This window comes from Melitaea cinxia, chromosome 12, assembly GCF_905220565.1.
Source record: "Melitaea cinxia chromosome 12, ilMelCinx1.1, whole genome shotgun sequence".
NCBI lineage: Eukaryota > Metazoa > Arthropoda > Insecta > Lepidoptera > Nymphalidae > Melitaea > Melitaea cinxia.
The window spans coordinates 16,067,283-16,090,898 of NC_059405.1; the positions used below are offsets into that span (position 1 = coordinate 16,067,283).

The following is a 23,616-nucleotide window of genomic DNA, read 5'->3' on the forward strand; positions in this document are numbered from 1 at the left end:
ATGTGTAAGTACCAAGATATCGAAACTAACAAACTAATATTGGAATAATAAAAGCACGGGCATTATGAGCCTGTGAATATATATTATTATAAAAAAAAAATAAAAAAAAAAATATCGAACCAGTGCTGTGATCATTATTCAATTTGTAATTAAATTCCGCAGTGGAGCAGCGTGGTGGGTTAAACTCCATCTAATATTTTAGTTATTGGTTATAAAGAAATTCTAGTCTTACCTCCACCAATAAAACTGGTACTCTGACAGTGTGTTCAATCTCGAACGTCACACGAACTACTGGCACGTTAACTTGGAACGTCTCCGTCGGTTTCACGCTCGGGTACTTCGGCTGGATGTAACTGTCTTCAGAAAGGAATCCAACATACGGTGTTATTTTCTTTGGAGACCAGAGATCTTCGTCAGCTTTCTCCGCTTTAGGATTATACGTGGCAAAGTTGAAAGTATCTTTTTCATCAGGTATCGTCAGTTCGGCTGTTATTTCTTCGACAATATCTGGAAATCATGTTCAACAAAGCCTATATTAACATTATTTTTGTTTAAATATCAATAAGTGTCATTAAAGATGTAATTTAGCTATACTGTCAAAAAAAATGGGAAAGTAAGTAGTTTTTTTTTAATATCCTAAAAAAGGACTGCTTACTCAATAAGTAAGTTCCTTAACCATTTGTCCTATAAAGTGAATAACGTTGGATATTCTACAAATTTAAAATACTGAAAAAATATACTACCCTACAAAGAAAAAAGTTTTTTGTTCGATGGCGAAAATGTTACTAAAAGTGCTTTAAAACATGACTAAGCTTCAATTTATGTAAAAAGGAAAGGTGATTAGTTTTGTAGACTTAAATTTAGAATTGATATTTATTAATACGACAATAATTGTTGAAACTGTTCCGATCCTAGTATTATGATCTCTGTAATATATAATTCGTATTTTGAATTAGGCTTTATATTTAAATGACTATTATAATAACTTGTAACTTACCCATAACAGTATGCACAGTTGTCGCAGCTATGTGAAGATCGATTTCAGACACAGACAAGCGAACAATCACGCCTTCCTCTATATTTTTGAAACTTTTAGAAAATTCCAAATCACATGGCTTTATCACCAACTGGGGCGGCAGGTTCTTTAGCTTGGATTGTAGTTTGGACATAACTTGGAGTCCAGCCAATGATACGACCAAAGTTTCGGTGTTTGAGTGACAGGAGTAGTCGATGAGAAGTTCAGTCCTCAGAAGTAAAGCATGACCCTCAGTTTTCATGAGGTCTGTGAAGAACATCACTTCTGGCTGACGACACTGAACTGATATTGATAGACTTGGCATATCTTCTGATAAAGATGTGGCTGAAAAGATAATAATTAAAATAAAATTAGTTAAAATATTACTAGACATGTCTGTTTATCTAGACGTGTCGTGTTGTAGATGTGATTACTATTTAGTAGTATAAGGCATAGCATAATGTTGTATTTACTTTTGTATTTTCTAATATTACAATAATTAGTCGAACCGATTTGATTGATCGATTGATTTTAGATTGAATTATAAAATAAAACTTTATAATATAAGTTAAACATCTAAAAGTACACGAACCTGCAGAATAATAGCCGCTGGTAGAGTCATTAGAACTCGGTAACCGCACCGGTCTGTTGTTGTTACCTCGCGTCGGTGCATCGCCCACGTATCCATGATTAATTACTCCGCCTTCCATTGTTTTATCTCCTGGATAAAACATTACATTATTATCATAGATCAAGTAAAAAAAGGTAGATAGCGCACCTAGAACAGAAAACTGAAGCCACTTTTTTAAAGATGTGTGAGTGAGTGAAGTGTTGACACCTTTTAAAAAAAGTCCCTAAAATTTTTATTAAACAATTAATTTAATATAGGTAAAATGGGTATGTGAAAATAAAAACCTGTTTATAGTTTTAAATAAATTTACTAAAAATAAAACAAAAAATCGGTAGAATAATAAAAAAATATATTCGTAAGATAATCGTATGAATGGACACTTCCTATCCCCTCTGTTTATCTCTTTTCAGTTTGCAGTCGGGTTTTTTTAACTATTTTTCTTAAACCTAGAATCCTTTATGTTGTATAAGTTTTTAAAATTTTTGTCGCTTAGAACTCAGAGTCATCGTCATTGTTTGCATTTCACTAATATGATGTAGTTTATGTTCAAATATTTTTCAATCACTAATCGTATTAAATTGACTTTATGCGCATGGCCAGCATAATCGTGGTCATTTTCTCAGTCTTACAGCCGCTACCCATTCACCTCTTATTAAAATATTCGTTGGAAACCTAAAACCATGAAATTTGATAGTAAAATATGGGTACCTAGTTTACCTACTCAAAAATTGTAAAAAGTTAAAACATAAAACAAACGAGTTAATAATTCATAAATATATTTTGATTTTTTTATTTTCAATTTATGTAACATAAAATAACACGAGAAAAAAAAACAGCAACTATGTCTACTTTTTACTTAATTATTTTTCTGATTGCGTACAAATTACTTACCCACATTTTGGGGTATTGAAAAAAAGAACTACTGGCAACACTCCCGTGGTACGTCATTTCGTGACATTGAAATTATAAGTTCCGAATAACCTCAATATTATTTTGGAATAACAATAAATTTAAAGTTTTATATGTACTTACGTGTGAAACGATATTCCTTCAGATTTTTTGTTTACTTTGGTACTGTTTTTGCACCATTTAATCACACAAGACGGCATTTTATAAGCAAAATTACTGTATGAAGCCTCGTGACATACTAACGAAAATGAGCGTAGTTTGATGCATATGTGTGCGTGAGCGCGTGTATTTACTTGAAGGAGCCGAGTTTTGTGGCTTCACTAACAACAAAGGCCGCGCATTATCTACGTTTTTTTTACTATATCTATGATTATTATACAAAAATTATATCTTTATCTACTTAGCATGTTAGTCTTAAAGCGCTTCATCCACGACATAATATTGTTAATAAACTGCAAAATGTCTTTTTAGAACATTATAGAAGCCAAAGATTTGAAGTTTGTTCTTATTTATAAAAAATAATTCAAGTATCTGTGTTCAAATTGGAAATTGTCTACCCGAGAAATGAGGAAATACCTCGACCTTACGGAAGATTACAGCTATAAAATACTGCTTTCCACTGCTACCAAGCAGTGTTGTGTTCTGTGGTGAGTAAGGTGACCTCCTCCTGGGGAGAAGGGGGCGTAAGGTCCACTACACGCTTGCGACGCTTCCGGTGATGCAGGTAATCACTTACCATCAGGTGAGCCGTACGTGCGTTTGCCGACCTAGTTGTACTTCCGCAATATATATTTTTTAATTTATTTAGTGATCCACAAGGAAACGGGGTGTCGTGCAGCAGCAGCGGCCACTGACCCGGCAAGGCGCCCAGCACGCTGCGCGCCAGCCGCAACAGGAAGGGCAGCGCCAGGTTGAGGCGCGTGCGCTCCAGGCGCACGTCCAGCGTGGCGGCGCGCGCCGAGCGCCGCAGCGCCGCCTCCAGCAGCGCCGGCCGCGCCACCGAGATGCCGCCGCCGGCGCGCCGCCCGCCGCCCTGGGACTCGAATATCCTGCCCGGCACAACCGCGACTATAAGCACTGACTGGGACTGGATATCTTGAACGGTAGCGCCGTAATTAGCGACACTTTCTGTAACTGGAGTGTTTTGAACGAGTACCGTGATTAGAAACACGCTATGGTCACTGGCAACTGCTGCTTTGCTGAAATATCGGGAGACGAAAAACGAAAATGACGTTGAGTCCCGTACAAATAAGTATCGAAAATGTTTTGTCATGGCAAAACTTCTGAATGAATTTATAAAATAAAAGAGATTAGAAAATAAATCAGTAAAACCTAGTAAATATTACGAACAATTGAATAATTTTTACCTTCTTATAACAACCGTGGAATCAGGTCGTATATCCTCAATCAGTAGACTTTGCAGGCTGGCTTTGACCTCGATGCTACTGTCTGAGTAATAATCGAAGTGCACGTTCGCTTCTCCAGCTGTGATCTTCGCTAGACCGTGGTTCAAGTCCCGTACTGGTGAACTGAGGACTTCATCCATATCTGAGAAGAGTTTTAGTTCTACGCCTTCCAGAGTGTACCTGATAAATAAAACCAAACGAAAATTAAAAACTGAATATCTGGTAATTAATTGGAAGACGACGACCGCTCTGGTGTAGTGGTGCGTGTCGGCGGCGCTTAAAGACCGACGGTCTCGAATTCGATTTCCGCTCTGAGTGGATGTTTGTGTTTAAACAAATATTTGTGTCCAGTCTTGATTGTTAGTTCTTGTGGCTCCACCGTCCTCGTGGAGTCCACCGCCCTTGTCCACCGTGCCTCGGGGAGCACGTTAAGCAGTCAGTCCCGGTTGCTATCGTGTACACCTGATGGTGATCGTTACTCATAGTAGAGAATATATCCGCCAACTCGCAGAGGAGTAGGGTGGATTAAGCTCTGATCCTTCTCCTACAGGAAAAGAGGCCTGGGAGAGACCCAGCAGTGGGCTATTACAGGCTGAAGTAAAATTAGAAGAAAGACTTATAGTTAAAAAGAGTTTTAGTAAAAAAAAATCTAATAACTGCTCAATACGGTTATAAGCATAAAAAGTTATAAAATAAATGTATACTGTTATATGGAATTTACCTAAACATAGATTCCTTCCTCACAGGATCGCCTTGAGCGAAGAACGCTTGCAGTTTCTTAACTGTCACTTCGGATGATGCTATTTCTACTGGAGATGTTGGAACTATGGTACCTGCAATTAAAGGGTTATCTTAATTGTTATCTTACAAACATATACGCTATATTTTGGTATTTTTATGCTGAAGACAAAAATAAAAATATATATTAATAAGTTCCAGTTTACGAGATTTTTGTATTAAAAAAAAAAGACTTATTTTCCCAGTGCACTGGTCAAACTGGTTATGTACCATTCACACGTGGCAGAGTGTATTTGGACCTTTTTGCGTACATTACATAGGCTAAAACACCTGATAGTGTTCTTTCGGAATGGTAGAAAGTTCTCGAATAAAAAACTTCGGACTTCTTGCTAAAAGCTTTTTTGCACCTCTGTCGCATTCTACTCGGCTAAGATATAGGAGTATAATTTTTAGCAAGATTGTATCTATATAATATTGCCCTACCAATATAATGCCCTTCACTGAGGTTATCACTCCACACCGCCAGTACTGTAGCCAAGTCCTTTTGACCAAGATTGATTGTCACCACGTCCATGACCACATCTGCTTCGCATAATAGCAAATCCCTGTATACAGTGGAACTAGCCACTTGTGTGTAGCCAACTGCGCGTTTTAAATCGCAACGTACAGAGATTGGCTCTAAAATTGGTTCCTGTAAGAAATATATAAAAATAAAATAACCAATCTGCCGGGCATTTATATGGCAATTGCAGTGTGATTATAAAAATTGTACAATTATTATGTATAAATTGGTGAAATAAAAATTAATAAATTATTTTCAAGTGCTGAAATAGCGAACGCTCTAAATACCTTACATCATGTTTTTAAAATTTAAAATAAAGATAAAATTTGATCCACGGAGAATTTTTTTTCATTTTAACATTTCCAAAAAGTTATTGCTCTAATTTTTAATTTACCTGAACTTCCAAAGTACCAGCGAGGGTCATCACCGCTCTCGACAGGGTGATGTTGACGAGTTTGATAAGAACATTATCAATTACGGGACTGTACACCGGGGTGGTTGACTCAATGCTAGCGTTAACTGTTTTGAAGAAGTTCTCTATCAGCAGATCACCTGCAAAACAACAACAAAACGAGAGAAATTGTTTTGATATATCCAACAGAAGGTATTTTTAAGGAATTTAAAATTTAATCAACTCACCCGTATTGAGAACTAGTAAATTCGGCGATGATGGTTTTTGTGGTAATAGTAATACAGGACCGTGAATCTGAAATAATGTAAGTACTCGCATATAAAATTTAAGAGTGACTGATACATCTACATTCCACAACAAATAATATGATAGAAATGGTTTTATAAACAATATACTCCTATATATATTCGAAGACTTGTTAATTTGTTGTGGTGAACACTAACTGACACTCGGGTTATATAATTATGTAGGTATATTTAATCAGTTTAGAATGAAAATTGCTAGATGACTTTAATTATTACAACATCAAATCTGCGTTTTTTTAAATCCATCTAGTGCCTTCTTGAAAATCGTCAATGTTTCTCCACGGCGTTTGAAAATTAACTCCCAACGACGCGACTAGCGCAACGATCACAGCGTTGGGTTGTGACTGTTGCGCTAGCGGTTGCGGGTTCGATCCTATATACTTTTGTATTATACTTTTGTAATGACCATACAGATGTTTGCCACGAACTGGGAATTTGTGCTTGTCTGTTGTGTGTTTTCGAACCCCGAAACAGGAGTAAATCCTAGTGGGGGATGCTAAGTGTGAGGTGTTTATTTATTATTTGTGTATGCAGCTAAGCAACCCAAGTGCTAGGCACCTCGATGGCCAGGTTGACCCGGAGCGGCGCGGCCCGTAGCGCGGCGGCCCGGCGCTGCGCCGCGCGCTCGGCCGCCGCCGCCGCCTCCGTCGCCGCGGAGCTCGGGACCAGCGCCTCCGCGAATTGCTACCGTTAACATAGTTAGGCCAAATTAAATAACACATCAAATAGTAAACAAAACTAGCGGGCGCCTAGTGGTCGAAATTCGACCATAACTAATTTAAATTGTAAATTTAAACATTATTAACATTCTATTTCCAAAGATTATACTAACTTCTGTAATAATAAACAAAAAAGTATATATATGCGTGGTGTGTGTCAAATACAAGGTAGTGTGTGAAACTTTTTATTATATTTGTTTCATGTATTTTTTATGGCTAAATTTAAAAAAATAATTGTGTTTGCTCGCAAACGAAAAAAAAACCGACTTCAATTACATCGAAGAGTAATACAACGTAGATCGACGAAAAAATAGTAATACTTTGTTCATATTCCATATAACGCGACATTATAAAATTGTAGAATTATATAATGTTCTACTGTTATTTCTAACATTTTGTTAGCGATTGTAGGCAGAAATTTCATAAAAGGCCCGTCGTCGATTCGCGCGAAGCGCTGACATCGCTTATTACGGCGGGTTTTTTAGTTGAAGCGGATTTATATTGAATTACGGTTTATGTCTTTTTTATTAAAAATATGTAATGTTCATGTTTTCACACAGCTCCGATGCACGACTGGAGTTTACCCCTTCAGATCAACTGTCTAAATAGGCACAAAAAGGCTTACTAGTCTAAGAAATATATTATTACTATATCAAATTGTGAATAAATTAATGCAATAACGCCATCTATCGGAACCTAATTGCGTTATTAGAAAACGTCTGAACGCCATCTCTAACAAGGTCATTCGTTCAGTAGATTTTACTGTTCAATTTTTTCATTCCGGGGCCTTAAATGAAAATCGATTCTTAAGGAGAAAACTCCAAAAACAGTCAAGTAAATACGCCATATCAGATATAGCTCAAAAAGTTCGAGTCAAATCTCAATTATATTTAAATGGGACCACATGACAAGCACCACCTATCGATTAAAAAAAGAATCATCGATATCGGTCCACCCAGTAAAATAGTAATGAGGTTAATATAACGTTGGTCGACGTAAAATAGCCAAGTAAATAACCAGTATTAGCGATAACTCAAAAATTAAAAGCTCAAATATATTTATAACGAATAAACTGCTACTCTCTACTCTAGTGGAATATTGTAATTTGATCGATAGTGAACGAAGTAATTTCATAACATTTTGATAGATGGCGTTGTGGCAAAGTATTGAACATGACCACAGTCGTCTTAACATCGTCATGTAAATACGTGTCATCAAAGATTACTCAAAAATTGCTCATTATATCTCAATCATATTTAAAACGGACGACATGACAAGTATTAGCTTTTGATTTATACAAAAAAGATCAAAATCAGTGCACCCAGTAAAAAGATATAACGTATAATACAACGTAGGGTGACGAAAAAACCGTCAAGTAAATACGCAATATTAGATATAACTCACAAATTACGAATCAAATCTCAATTAAATTTGAATGGGACCACGTGACAAATAGTAGCTTTTAATTTATATAAGAAACGTCAAAATCGGTGCACCCAGTAAAAAGTTATGAGGTATAATACAACGTAAGGTGACGAAAATAATGTCAAGTAAATACGCGTTATCAAAGATTAATCAAAAAGTAGTTATCAGATCTCGATAAAATTTATATGTGACCACATGATAAACATCAGCTTTCGATTAAAGTAAAAATTATCAAAATCGATACACCCAGTAAAAAGTTATTGCGGATTTTCAAGAGTTTCTCTCGATTTCTCTGGGATCCCATCATCAGATCCTGGTTTCCTTATCATGGTACCAAACTAGGGATATCCCCTTTCCAACAAAAAAAGAATTATCAAAATCGGTACACCCAGTAGAAAGTTATGCGGTATAATACAACGTAGGTCGACGAAAAAAGCGTCAAGTAAAAACGCATTATTAGATATAATTCGAAAAGTAGTTGTTAGATCTCAAATAAATTTAAATGGGACCAATCGGCACACACCACCTTTCGATTAAAACAAAATTTGTCGAAATCGGTCTACCTGGTCAAAAGTTCTGATGTAACATACATAAAAAAAAAAAAAAAAAAAAAAAAAAATACAGTCGAATTGAGAACCTCCTCCTTTTTTGGAAGTCGGTTAAAAACATTGGCATTCTGCACACTAAACTATAAGTGTGCGAAATTTCATATTTCTCCATCCGAGCAATTATTGTAAGAAGGTTACAAAGTTTTTGCTTCACGTATTAATATATAGATATATATTTGACCCACTCCCTCAACCATCGTCATCATCACTTCAGTCTATCGCAGTCCACTGCTAGACATAGGCCTCCACAAGTTCCTCCCTAGTTACCATCTAATCCGTAATCGTAGCTACCTCATGAAAAACATCCCGCAGGGAGACTCGAGTTTCAAGGTCACGAATGCCGCAAAGAGACCTTTTTGCAAAACGAATAGAGTCCCAATATCTGTGACATTATCCCACGGTAACAGACCGTAAAACATAATATTATAGAAATAGTTAAAATATATTAAATGCGCCGTAGCAACGTCGGTCAACCGTCGAACTTTTCTAACTGCAAATGCTGCGGAGCTGAGTCAGATTCAAGGATAAGAAATGTTAATTCCACTGATGTTTGGAATCCAAATGTATCCCTAAGAAAACTGTGGTTTCACTAACAATAAGTTTCTCGTTATTTATTTCTAAATTATAATTCGAATGCTTATTATTGGGGAACGCAAACACAAGTCATCAGGTTATCAAAACAAGTTATTCGTTTTAAACCAATCTTGAATGCGCGATAAAGAATTCACATCATCATAATTTACTTATTTTCTATCAACTTTAAAAATATTAGAAAATGACTACTATTGTAAATTGCGCCTGAGTTAGTATAGCCATTTCATCATTATTACAGCCTATACAGTCCACTGCTGGACATAGGCCTCCACAAGTTTACGCCAAAAATAACGTGAACTCATGTGTTTTGCCCATAGTCACCACGCTGGACAGGCGGGTTGGTGACCGCAGTACTGGCTTTGTCGCACCGAAGACGCTGCTGCCCGTCTTCGGCCTGTGTATTTCAAAGCCAGTAGTTAGATGGTTATCCCGCCACCGGTCGGCTTTTTAAGTTCCAAGGTGGTAGCGGAACTGTGTTATCCCTTAGTCGCCTCTTACGACACCCACGGGAAGAGAGGGGGTGGCTAAATTCTTTAGTACCGTAGCCACATAGCCATTTATGATAGCACAAACCTGCAGCTGATAGAGCAGTGAGCAGAAGAGCACAACGTGTAGCCGTCCGACCTGCACGCGAAGCTCCGCGTCCGCCCGCCCTCGGGAACTACTTCCCGTTGCAGACCGGACGTATTTCACTTCCACCACCTTGTCCTCATCGGGCCATACCAACTGTGGACACGGGAACGTATTATGATCCAAAAGCAATTTTTACGAGAATCTATCCAAATACTGACTTTTAAGTTGTTGTCTATATCTATACATATAATAAAATGGTAGGAAAGTCAAAACTGTACATTGAATATTTTTTTAAAGAATACTTGGGGTGTGATCTACAATCGATACCGAAGCCAAAAATATAGTTTTTAGAATTTTTGTCTGTTTGTCTGTATATATGTCCGGGATAAACTCAAAAAGTACTGCATGGATTTACTTCAAATTTGGCACGAATATTATTAAGAAGTCGGGTCAACATATAGGCTACATATTATCACGCTATCACCTATGGGGAACAAGCAGTGAAACTTTATTTCTTTAATGCACTCTGTAATAACGTGTAATCTAACGACGCATATTTGAATGTTGTTGTTATTATGTTAATAACCATGCTATAAGCTAGCTTCACACAAATATAAATAAAGACATTCTGTAGTGTATTTAGTAAAAGCATTGCACACGTGCGAAGCCAGGGTGGGTCACTAGTAAATAAATAAACGTCATCAATGGTATCGCGGGTCTGGTCCAGAAAGCGTAGACCACGACAAAAATATGTATGGTCTACACAAATGTTTGTCATTGCGGGGATCGAAACTGCGACTGCTGGCGCAAAAACCAAGTAGCAAGTCGTGTGTACCTTGGGGTAAAGAGTAGCCTCCGCAAGATCATCAACGTGCAGCGAACCCAGGAAGAGTTTGAATATAAGCCTATCGTTAGCTCGGAACACACAGTCACTTTCGAGAGCCGTTATGCGAACTTCTACTAGCGGACTGTCCGCCTGGACCAATCTCGCCGTTACAGAAGACAACCTGGAGACAAGAAATTTACAGTTTTGTTCAGTATTCTCTATATAATATGGTATATAAAGGTGTATCAGCTACGTGCTATGTCCCTTTTATATTTACAAAAATTAGGTTTCGATAAAACTTACCGGACCGAATAACTGAACTTCGTCGCTCCCGGCGGAACCGGTGGATCTGCTTCTGGCTTCATTAAATAATCCCACAAAGTTCTCGTCTTTGGCAAAATTAGAGTTTTCAAGTTCAATGTGTGACGTTTTTGTATTCTGTAATATGAAAAGTAGTAATGTCATCATAAAAGCAGTAATTGTTTCCATTACCAATTTTCTACAGACGTGACATAAAATACATCTTCAGGGGTAATCATAAAACTTTAACAGATTTTAAGGATAATGGTTTGATTGGTAGACTCAGTCAGCTCTGCAGCATTCGCAGTTAGAAAAGTACGACAACTGACCGACGTTGCAACTGCACGTTTAATATATTTTAGCTATTTCCATAGTGTTATGTCTTACGGCCTGTTACAGTGGGGGTAATGGGTTGAGATTGTATTTATCTTGCAAATAATTGTGTTTGCTAGCAAACGAAAAAAAAACCGACTTCAACTACATCGACAAGTAATACAACGTAGGTAGACGAAAAAATAGTCAAGTAAATACGCATTATCAAAGATTACTCCAAAAGTTGTATTCAGATCTCAACATGATAAACATCGGCCTTCGATTAAATTAAAAATCATCAAAATCGGTACACAGTAAAAAGTTATACGGATTTTCGAGTGTTTCCCTCGATTTCTCTATCATCAGATCCAAAAGAGCAACTGCGTAGTTTCTTGCCGATTCTTCTCTGCAGAATCTACATTCCGAATCGGTGGTAGCTTTACTAAATTGACATAATAATTGATTTTTAAAGTTTTAATTTGTAAAATGACGATTAGAAAGTGCCTCTTGGCGCCTATTTGAATAAGTCTATTTTGGATTTTGATTTTGATTAATATATCAACCACTCTGGTGTAGTAGCGCGAGTAGTCGCCTTAAACACAGACGGTTTGCGGGTTCGATTCCCGCTAGGCATGGACATTTGTATTTGTACAATATTTTTTTTCGGTTTAGATTTCTAAACTTGTAGGTCTCCTCACCATTCTTTGGAGAGTCGGTCCCGATTGTAATCATAAATACCTGATAGCGATCGTTATTCATAGTAGGGAAATATAAGGGAGTAAGCTCCAGTTCTTCTCCTAAATGGAGAAAGTAGCCAATGCCAAATGGGATACCAATGGGATATTAGAGGCTGAATGCGATTTGATTAATTTAGCCTGTAACATCCCATTACTATCCATATGCCTCGTTTTACACATGTTAGAGAAGTGTCGAAGCTTAATACAGCACACTCCTCTACGCCGTGGTGGATTTTAAAGATATGAAAAGTCATAATAAATATTTTTGTTAAATCCATCCAATGGTTCTACATTTATATTCTTGAAATGTATTCCAAACACCATTTTAAAAATAGTTCCTTTTAAAAATTACTTTACACTCATTTTTTTCTCTCAAATCTTCAAAATTAATCATTTTTTTAACACCAAAATGAAGTCTGTCTTTGCGAAAGAATGTAACACACTGGTTCCTCACTTGTGCTGTATATAGTGCAGGTAGTTCCGCAGCGAAGCGAGTGCCGCGGCATGCGCCAGGATGGTGAGCGGCCCCACATCGGCCACCAGAGCTTGCTCCACGTTGTGGAAATGTGACCGGAACTCCGGACAATTGGCGCGAACCTGGCCCCAGGTATAACCAATTTGTAGCAGTATTTACAACTTAGCAAAACTTTTTGTTACTGAGTTCTAATGGAATATAGAGAAGCATAAAATTTGGTTGGTTAATTTCGGGATTATTGAGATCAAATTCGATTTTTTTGCGGTTCTATTTACTGATGTCTGTCATTCTATTTATACGACATAGTAATAAGATTCATACATTGATTTTTAATTATCAAACTACTCGTATTAATGAATCCAATAATTTAATTCGTTTTCGCTAATAAAACTGTAATTTTATAAAAAATGTAGTGCTTTATTTTAAAAAATTCCAAAATTTATTAACTCAAATTTTTCATGACGTTTATCTGACAACAACTTCTCGTGTCTGTTTTAAAACCAACTCTACTTAGACTACCGACTTACCTTTCTATACAATAAGTTGAATAACTCTCCAGAGCTGGTTAACAACTCCAGATACTGTCCCGTGCTGCTGTGGTTCTGTTTGTCAGTTAGTAAGGCCTCCCCCACGGACAGTTGTATGGCGGGCCCGAACTGCATCAGAGCTACATCCAGGCACACCTTGCTGACGCTTAGCATCACATATGGCTTGTCTATCAGCTCGCTCGACCGGTTTAAGTTTATCACAATTTCACCTATACAAAAGTGTTGTAATAATACAAATTTAAAAATAAAAAATAATTTACAATCTTTTTTCCGAGAATTTTGCAAGTTCTTAAAGTATATGATCAATATTTGCCATTTTGTTTATAACCCTTAAGAACTCTTAGATACATAGAAACAAGCATATAATACTAAAACAAACATAAGTAAAAGCTATTTGGAATGACACACATACACAAAGAAATGTTATATCGTATATTGTGGTATAAAACTGACCAGCAATAAACCTCATCAAGGTCCCGATAGTGTTACTAGGCGACACATTGTCGTCGAAGCCCGGCAGATCAACAGAGCGTGCGTATTCCTCTACGTCTTCGTCACTAAAATCAGCCGTTGGTAATGATTCTTCAGCTGGTGACCTGGCGCTGTCACCATCTGCCTTCGTTTCAGCTGCCCTATGGTGTTAATACAGACTTTGAAACTTTACTCACCTAATGGCATTTAATTATTTATTATTTCAAATACTGCACTAAATTTAAAAAGCAATAACTATGTAATGAAAATAAGTATTTTAAATCAATTGTGTCATTTTCAAACACAAATGAATTTATCTAAAAATCCTTACCTATTCCTACTAAAGTACGTAGCCACAATTTTCTGCCTCAGTCTGACCAACTCTTTATACCCAGGATCCGCGGTTACTCTATCTAGTTCCAAAGCTTCCATCAGCACTGGATCCTCTAACTCCTCGACATAATCCCCAGAGTCCATGAAGGAGACAGGAACTGTGTTGGGCACTGGGACCGGCAAATTGTCGACGAAATCCAAAAGATATCCGATGACTCGATCAGACAAATTCAATTTGAGGCTTGACAGCGAGATGTTCAGCTTGTATCTGAATTGAAGAAACAGATCTTTGAGTGTCTTTCGTTAATTTTAGGTAATGTTACTCAGAAATGTTTAATTATTCGTCAACAAAAACGATTATACGCACACACACATTTTAGAAAAAATATTAATTATGATAAATAAACCAACCTGGGTAAAAGTTTGTAGTCTTTCTTGATGCTTGTTGAGAAGACCAACTGTGTGCGGAGCCGCGGAATCAAGTGGAGTTCGGAGTCCCCTTGCTTACGAGCCTCACGCCATGACTCGTTCCATTCGCAGAACAATACCTTTAATTTAATTATATTGATCAATGAAAAAGTTAAAGATTTATAAGGCTTGACTTGAAACTTCAAGAATAGTCTAAGACATTGTTTTAACAAGACGGGGCTACCAGTTATATGACAAATGACTCCATGGTGGTTGTAAAACAGATGTGCCCAGACAAACTGATTTCGAAAAGAGGTTAAATCCCATGGCTCTCTCGTAGTCCAGATTTAACGTCTCCTGACTTTTTTTGCGGGGATACCTCCAACACAAAGTCTACGATAATAATCCGGAAAATACCAATCAGCTCAAACAATTAAATCAGCATTATTACTGAAGAAAAATTTCAATAATTGCCGCTCGTTATTGAACGGAGTTCCGTCGTAGAGAGGGTCATCATTCAGATTATGGTATTTTTAAAAAATAAACTTTGGATACTATTTCACAATTCTTCCTTATTTTTTAACTATACAAGTTCAATTGTGCTATATATGGATTCAAAAATATTCTGTAAACATATATATAACATATTCATCCGAATATTACTTAAAAATAAGTTTAGCAAACGCGCTATCTCCATACCTGAACAGAACATTCTGCATGGAAACGATCATAGAGACGTTCCTCTAACTCCATGCAAGTTGCATCTTCTAGCGTTAGATTAGAAGGTTGCAGATCAGATTTTATTACAATCCTGTTTATATCCAGCACCATGACACGACCAGGTCTTAAAGAAGAAAAATGATTTGACGGTACAAAATTATAGTTTTATATGTGAAGACATAATACGTACAACATTTTTTGATGGAATGCGTCCGTTACAAACGGAGCAGACGAGATTTGGTGTCCAAGTTAGGCCTGAATTTATTGAAAGTCGGCTCGTTCAATCAGATGTTGTCTGAACCAACATCCCAATGTGCCAAATCTATACTAGAGTTTGTTTTTAGTACTATTAAGTTAAGATCTAGTAATCATTTAGTATTATAATGTAGTTTATTTAAAAATGTTAAAATTCTTTTTTAGTTTTAGTATAGGAAGGGTATACTATAGAACTGTAATTTACATATGTATAAAAGTCCCTAATAATGATATTTCGATTTTATTCGACCTTACAGAAGATCACAGCAAAATAATACTGTTTTCAAGTAGTATTGTGTTCCTGTTGGTGAGTAAGGTAACCAGAGCTCCTGGGGGGATTGGGGGATTGGGTCGGCAACGCGCTTGCGATGCTTCTGGTGTTGCAGGTGTCTATAGGCTGCGGTAGTCGCTTACCATCAGGTAAGCCGTACGCTTGTTTGCCGACCTAGTAACATAAAAAAAAATTAAAAAAAATCTTCACATAATAAAATAAAACTAAGAATTACCATTATTATTTGGTTTAATGCAAAATTTTAAATTTAAATTCGAATATTTTTACTCACTTGTGCACACAGCCGTGCTCAGGAAGGATAATTGTAGGTCCCTTTAAGTCGACATTGAGATGGAACACCTTCCTGCGACTTATCGCGTGGGCGAGCACCGACTTGCTCACCGCTCCAACTTGTTCCACTGCTAAAGATACTTCTTCAGCCAATGCATCAGGTGTCATTGAATGAGTTTGGAAGAAATTTATCAGCTCTGTAAACGTGCGCTGTAAACCATTTTTTTTTTTTTGTGAATGCATCTCATTTTAAATTGACGTGAACGGTTCACGAAGATTTTTAGAAGATTTAATCTTATTCCCAAGGATCATGTAACTCCATATTAGCCTCTGGTATTTTAACAGAGTTGCGAATGTTTAATTTAAATATATTATTACAGAAGAAAACAAAATACTCTTATATGAAGACAATTAATTTTGAAGATACCTCGACATAGATCATTTCCACGGGTTCCACGTGACACATAACGCCAAGGTCCGCGTTGCTGTTTGTGGGATTTTTCTCCACGTCCAAGGCGAGAGCTGTGTTGCTGCCCACAAAGGTACCCGGGGCAGCTAATAGTAATGGCACCAGTTCTCCATCAGAAGCCATACCCTCTATGATTACACTCTCCGTTCTTGCAGATACCTTTTCAAGATGAGCCGATAGCATGCATTTAAATTTTTACATTTTAAGATTAAGAAGATAATAATAATAATAATAAGAAAATAATAGTAATATATAATAGTAATATATAATAGTTATAATTGTGTTTGCTGGCAAACGAAAAAAAAACGACTTCAGTTACATCGACAAGTAATACAACGTAGGTAGATGAAAAAATAGTCAAGTAAATACGCATTTTGAAAGATTACTCCAAAAGTTGTAATCAGATCTCGATGAAATTTAATTGTGCCCACATGAAACGTATGATGTACACGTACGATACGTAACGATGTACACCCAGGAAAAAGATATGCGGATTTTCGAGGGTTTCTCTGATCCCATCATCAGACCCTGGTTTTCTTATCTCCGAAGTTATATTACGTTACGTACGTTATATACGGTCGAATTGAGTAACCTCCTCCTTTTTTAAAGTCGGTAAAAAAAAAGAATTATTTTACCAATACAAATTCTTACAGTCCACAAACTGGTAAAAGAATAGACTATAATACTATACGACTGCTATATGCGACAAAAAGCTTAGTTTCCTTATAAGAGTTCAGACCTTCTGCTTGTTATAAAATAATAATAAATACATGTGCGAGTCTTAATTACCTTAAAGGCTTTAGCTGAAGGTCTCGTCTCCAAAGACGTGAGGAATTGCGTTAGATTAACGACTAACACTTCTTTGCTCCTATTCATCAAAGTCAGCGTACAATGTGCCAATGTCAAATTGATTTTATGCTCTGAAACAAGTAAATTTTACTTTATAAACACTAACTCGTTTTCAATAATTTCTCGTTCCTATATTAAAAAAAACGTTTCTTTTGCTCATGAATCCTTTAGCAGGTCGCGCCAGAAATTGAACGGTTCTTTTTTATACTTCAAGAGTGACAAACAAGCATACAGCCCACCTAATGGTAAGCGATTACCGTAGCTTTTAGACGCCTAAAACTTCAGGAGGATCGAAGTGCATTGCCAACCCTACATTCGACACTACCCAGGACCTTTGACCACCTTAATCACCACAGGAAGACAAAACTGCTCAAGAGACGTGTTATTTGGCTGTGAACTTCTGTAAAGTTAGGGTACTTCCCAGATTGGGCTGCTTCACATTTTGAGTAGAATATTTCCTGCTACGCCTAATTATATTACTGCTTTTTACCTACCAATATACTGTTTGGATTTATCCTGTCTCGGTGCTCCCTCGGCGTATCCGATAAGTTCACAGACCTTCTTTTTCTCAGGACTAGACAAGTGGCTCCACAGACTCTTACACCTCTCTGTCTTCACACACAGTTCTACTCGTGACTTAGCTTCAGTTTCTGAGTCACTGTCGTAATCTGAAGTTGGCCTCCACCAGTCAAATTCTGTTTCTACGACTTCTATCCTGTCGGGTTCTTGGTTTAATAACTAAAGACAACGATATTTGTTAAGCAAATTTAATATAAAGTATTTTTAAGAAAAAAAATAATCCTTAAAATTAAGAATTACCAATAATTATGTTAAAACTATTTAGAGTGGTCAAATAATGGATAATAGACAGACGTTAGTTGCCTCATACGCTACAATTACTGAACTGTTGATATTTCAAAATCTATAGATAGATAGTTGAAAATCTAAATTAATATTCGCTTCAGCCTGTAATATCCCACTACTGGGCATAGGACTCTTTCCCCATGTAGGAGAAGGATCAGAGCTTAATCCACCGCGCTACTCCAATGCGGGTTGGCGGATATATTTCGTACTACGAGTAACGATCGCTATCGGGTGTACATGATAACAACCGGGACCAAACCATGATAACAACCGGGGACAAATTAACATATGGAGCTGATTCTCGAAGATCCAAAATTAAAACGAGATTGATAAATCGAAAAAATCATATAGTGTAAAAAATATAGCTTAAAACTAAATATGCCTGTATTTCTTATCGGTACGTTCATAGCTGTACTGTATTATGTGTCAATGATAAGTTACAAAAAATATGTAGCTTTAACTTTATGTGCCTTACTTCAAATTTGGCTTGCTCCCTCGCTATCACCACAGATATAATCGGAAGATTGTCCTCACACTTCTGCAAATCTAATTTTAGTTCAATATCGTTTGGACTCCTCAAGGTACTTTTGTAGGTCTTCTTGTAAATGTTATAATTCTCTCTGTGTTTCTTGATTGCCGCCCAAGTGTAGGGACGAACGCGTTGTTCGACGACCACGTTGTAAGCATAGAGCCACCACTTCTTGACGTTTTTTAAAGGAGGAACGCCAGGATGCAGATGTCTGTACTTTCTGCATAAAATTAACATTATTAATTAGCACAAATTATTTATGAATTTTCATTTTCTTTAATACATTTTTTTTAATAACTTTTCAAATCAGTGGTAACTCATATTAATTATATAACAAAATAAAAATATTATAAATAAATGTGAAATCACCACTAAAAATTAGTTTGAAGCCTACTGCTAAGTATGTGGTTTGATAATCTATTCTAAGCAAATAAAATTGGAGTGTCTGTTTGTAATATTAAAATAACCGTCGTTTTTTTTCTGTTTATATGTCTGTCTGTTTGTTCCAGCTAATCTCTGAAACAACTGGACCGATTCTAACGGGACTTAAACTGGCAGATAGCTGATGTAATAAGGAGTAACTCAGGCTACTTTTATTTTAGAAATTTATTTACGTTATAACTCTGTGAACTGAAAGTAACTTTTTTGTTAAATTCCACGCAGACGAAGTCGCGGGCACAACTAGTATTTCACAAATTAATAACACAAATTTAATAGTCTTACCTGTTAAGCGTAATCCTCTGAAAGGAAGTAAGCAAGTTATCTATGGACAGATACTGCCGCCTAGACAGCTGAAAAGCGCTGTCTTGTATCACTGCGTCCAGGAGTAAACGCGGCACCCTCGCCTCGCCAGATCGGTTAATGATAACCTTCACCTTACATGTTACTGGCCTTAGTACTGAAAATCGAAATTGATATTGGTGTTTGGTCATAATCAATTAAACAAATATACTGTATAGACTGGTTGAGGATTGCGAAATACCAGGACGTGTGGCGCTAGCTTGAGGAGACCTTTGTCCATCAGTGGACTGGGATTGGCTGAGCTGACTGAATGACTGAGATGTACTGAGGCTATAAACAGGACATGCGGAGCAGGCCCGTATCGGCGACGGTGCTTATGACTTACCTTGACAGGCTCCCGTAACCCGCCATTGCACCAGATGAAAACTTAAAACCTTTATCGGCAGCTAACGTGATGCCATAAACTATGTCAAATAATGATGTCGACACAAAATTGTCACAATATAATTAGCGACAGTGTGTAAGGCCCTGATTGATCTGGTGAAATATATTGCTGTCAAAACTGTCATTCAGTAATTACGACTCTGTAGAACATTATTTAAATAATTACATTGAACGTCCTGGCACCTCTGTTACACTGTTTGGACGATAATAGCATAATTTTCAAAATTTAATAGCTGGATTTCGATCGAGACAATGTAAAAGCAATTTATATACACAATTCTAATAAATAACAATTATGAAATGATGACTTATGCAGTTTTATTTATATTTACTTCTCCACTTCTGCCTATCGTATCGTAACTTATTAAACTCTAAAACCTTCCCAGATTAACTTATTTTTCAAAGAAGAAAATAATTTTAATGTTAGCAAACATCAGATTGAGAGCAAGAGGCTTAAGTATATCAACAAAGTAATAATCTTCATTTTCTATTGTTATACTTTTGATTTTTTTACACGAATTTCATTACCACTATAAGGAAAGTATCTAGAATTGCACTTACGAAATTCAAAGTCCTCATGATGCATTGAAAACTTGTCCAATCCAGTAAGCATGTAGTGCTTCCAGTTGTAATACTGCATGGGAGTTATGTGAGCTATCTCCACATCGTCAAGAGCTGTTGCAGTCGGATTCCAGTACAGAGAAAGTGACTCAACACGCATCATCTGATATACTGTTGAGGCGTTGGCTGGTGTCACTGAAGGTTTCCATTTGCTGAAAATATAGAATAAACTTAGAGAAACTATATATATTTTTACTATTACTAAACATAATAATTTAGGTAGAACAACTTCGGTCTCTTCGGGATTTACAATATTTAACTTTATAGTGGTAATTAAAACAAACTTGGCGTGATATTAAAAATATTATGAAACAAATATATTTGTATACAAATTATATCAATAAATAAAAAATCCTTTACAACAAAGATATTAGCTAATTTAATTACGACGAAAAAATCCCTCTACAGAGAAGTTAAGACTTTAATTTATTTAATAAGTTTTTGAGATAAATTTCGGAGTCTAGTCACCTGTTTGTAGTTTCAATAGACAGGCTCTGGAGGCACAGCCCACACGCCAGCGGCCCGTCTTTTGAGCTGATGGAATCCTCATACCTGACGTGGACATTTCGTACATAAATCTGCAAATTATTCACGATGGCCGTGAAAAGGTTCTCGAAGAAATTCTGCGGTCCTTTCAATATCTCGCTTTCTGCTTCTAAATCTTGTAGAATTTTCGTTTTTGCGGCTCTCGTAAGACGCTTCTCTCTGTCAGGGTCGAAGTAGCTATTTGAGATGGCCGGTCCAACCAGAATCAGTACATCTTCTATGTGAACAACCACGGGTTGGGTGTACAGTCCCGACCAAGGTATTTGTAAGTTGATTTTTCCTATCGTTCCGATTTTTACATCGATTGGAAGGTCTAATTCATACTGAAATGTAAATATATATTGTATATAATATATAATGTAAATAAATATATATGTATTTATAATTGAATTTATGTTTTATAGATAATATAAAAAGGGTTGGGTTTTTTAAATCTAGTAATTATTGTAATGCTTGATAAAAATCTTAATTACTTAAAGCCAATGATCAATAATAATTTGAAACTATCAATTACATTCACATTAGTAATAATTTAAGAAAAAAAGTGCCATAAAATTCCTCTTACTAGAGCCTCAGGCTTGAGTTTCAGATCAGTGAGATTGACATTTCCTGAGAAGATGCCAACATTCAAGTTCTCCGTGTCAAGATCCTGCACGTACTTGCCCAGCAGCCGGTTGAGGATACCAGCCACTGCGCCTTCGAACATGTTTGCTTGGTTTCCGTTATCTGTAAAATATATTAATTCGTTCCATTTTCTCAAGTCTTTTCACCAAATTGCAGAAGAGCGACGTGGCGTGTATTTTAATCGAATTCTTTTCGTTAATATAAGAACTAGCTATGCCGAGCAATGGATCATTTACCCTTTTTTAAAGCTACGGTTTCGCTTCACTCGCTTCAGTCTGTTATATCCCACTGCTGGACATAGACCTCTTTCCCCATATAGGAGAAAGATCGCAGCTTAATCCACCACGCTGCGCCAATGCGGGTTGTCGGATATATCCCCTTCTATGAGTAACGATCGCTATCAGGTATACATAATAACAACCGAGATCGACAGCTTAACGTGTTCTCCGAGGAGCGGTGGGGAGACTCCACAAGTACTGCACAAACACCCAGACCACGGCAAACATCTGTATGGCCAATACAAATGTTTGTCATGTGCGGGAATCGAACCCGCAACCGCCAGTGCTACAAGCAGCTACAAACTAGTGCTATAACCGTTGCACCAATACGATTTATCAGATGTATACAATCTGTACCATAATTAGTTATCAGATAGATCATTGAATTCAGAAGAAAATCTACGACTGACCACGATCTTAAGATATTAGTAATCGACCCTAAATTATTACTAGCAATGTAGTTTATTGAGATTTTAGTAACATCTAATAAATAGATAGTTTAACGTCATCACGTTCTACTTACTTTTAATATATTTTATACCTTTTAATGTACTTCATTAGACAAGCTAGGTAGCGCAGAATTTCATAAATTATAGTAATGAAATCATGCACAACTTATGACAAGAAAAAAATTTAAAAAATTTATATTAATAAAGACAATATGGCTATGAGTGTTCTCGTAAAGTATTCAATATGCTGATTAGAATTTTAATGACGGTTCACCGAGCAATATTTTGTACCCTATATATTCTCTAATGTGGAAAAATTATATTTACATGTCATCTTCATCATTATGTGGAAAAACTATATTTAAGACACGTAATTAAGTATCTATTATAATTTTAAGCAAAAATATTTCTGATTTTAGTTAATAACAATCAATGTTGTAATAAAATTTACTCAATAAATGAATATTTCTTTATATACGTATTGCATGTTAGTTTGACTTTTGTTAGAAAACTAGCATTATTTTTAGAATAGTGAATATAGCTTCTATATTACTACAATGCATTTCTTGTACGTATTTATTTGGGACGGTAAACAAGACTGAATAACTTTGACACCAAGTCCGTTTTTCGCTGAATAAATTATGTATAGTTATACAATAAAGTGAAGAAAATTTAATAAACAAACAAGCATTACTTAAAACAGTTTTATCGGACTGGAGCTCCAGAGGGGAATTGGGGATAGGTTCGGCAACGCGCTTGCGATGCTTCTGGCATTACAGACGTCAATAAGCTACGGTAATCGCGTACCATCAGGTGAGCCGTACGCTTGTTTGCCGACATACTTTAAAAAAAATGTCATCTTCTGTGAGGTTCCCCAGTCTAGCTTTAGGTTTGAGCAAGATACTTTTGCTATGACCTACCTTAATGAATAATATCCACAATTACTTAGAAAACGCCAAAAATACTTTTAAAGACGTCAAATCTAGTACACTTATCGTTACTTACCTCATTTGCAATATTTACTATAGCACGAAACATATCAATACACACAAAGAATTTATCAAAACAAACATAATTCGTGTCAACTTCACGTTGGTTTACACTTTATTCGAGCTGTTGGGTAGCCGTCACTATCTGATAAGCCGATCGCTAGAAACATATGTTATCGTTGTGACAGATAGATAATTTTTTTGCTTTTATTTATAAAAACTAACGACCCGGCCCGGCTTCGCACGGGTGCAATGCTGATACTAAATATACTACAGAATGTCTTTATTTGCAGTATAAAGCTAGCTTATAGCATGGTTATTAATAACTTAATATTAACATAATAACAACATTCAAATATGCGTCGTTAG

General features: G+C 36.4%; 1 protein-coding gene across 1 annotated transcript in view; it reads right to left on the reverse strand.

Annotated features, from left to right (window-relative positions):
- LOC123658292 (vacuolar protein sorting-associated protein 13A-like) overlaps positions 1 to 21,613 on the reverse strand; it is a 51,398-nt gene extending 29,785 nt beyond the window's left edge. The window contains exons 1-28 of the mRNA XM_045593729.1: positions 21,473 to 21,613; positions 20,830 to 21,230; positions 20,302 to 20,513; positions 19,279 to 19,453; positions 18,502 to 18,775; positions 17,657 to 17,900; positions 17,103 to 17,233; positions 16,272 to 16,472; positions 15,846 to 16,054; positions 15,007 to 15,151; positions 14,311 to 14,447; positions 13,898 to 14,167; positions 13,549 to 13,727; positions 13,075 to 13,304; positions 12,527 to 12,669; positions 11,027 to 11,161; positions 10,733 to 10,904; positions 9,898 to 10,050; positions 6,537 to 6,662; positions 5,901 to 5,967; positions 5,656 to 5,813; positions 5,183 to 5,390; positions 4,683 to 4,794; positions 3,923 to 4,141; positions 3,411 to 3,604; positions 1,608 to 1,736; positions 998 to 1,360; positions 233 to 507 (exon numbers count right to left, since the gene is read on the reverse strand). Of these exons, the coding sequence (XP_045449685.1) occupies positions 233 to 507; positions 998 to 1,360; positions 1,608 to 1,736; positions 3,411 to 3,604; positions 3,923 to 4,141; positions 4,683 to 4,794; positions 5,183 to 5,390; positions 5,656 to 5,813; positions 5,901 to 5,967; positions 6,537 to 6,662; positions 9,898 to 10,050; positions 10,733 to 10,904; positions 11,027 to 11,161; positions 12,527 to 12,669; positions 13,075 to 13,304; positions 13,549 to 13,727; positions 13,898 to 14,167; positions 14,311 to 14,447; positions 15,007 to 15,151; positions 15,846 to 16,054; positions 16,272 to 16,472; positions 17,103 to 17,233; positions 17,657 to 17,900; positions 18,502 to 18,775; positions 19,279 to 19,453; positions 20,302 to 20,513; positions 20,830 to 21,230; positions 21,473 to 21,613 (5,403 nt within the window). The remainder of the gene's footprint in view (positions 1 to 232; positions 508 to 997; positions 1,361 to 1,607; positions 1,737 to 3,410; positions 3,605 to 3,922; positions 4,142 to 4,682; positions 4,795 to 5,182; positions 5,391 to 5,655; positions 5,814 to 5,900; positions 5,968 to 6,536; positions 6,663 to 9,897; positions 10,051 to 10,732; positions 10,905 to 11,026; positions 11,162 to 12,526; positions 12,670 to 13,074; positions 13,305 to 13,548; positions 13,728 to 13,897; positions 14,168 to 14,310; positions 14,448 to 15,006; positions 15,152 to 15,845; positions 16,055 to 16,271; positions 16,473 to 17,102; positions 17,234 to 17,656; positions 17,901 to 18,501; positions 18,776 to 19,278; positions 19,454 to 20,301; positions 20,514 to 20,829; positions 21,231 to 21,472) is intronic.
- Between the last annotated feature and the right edge of the window lie 2,003 nt (positions 21,614 to 23,616).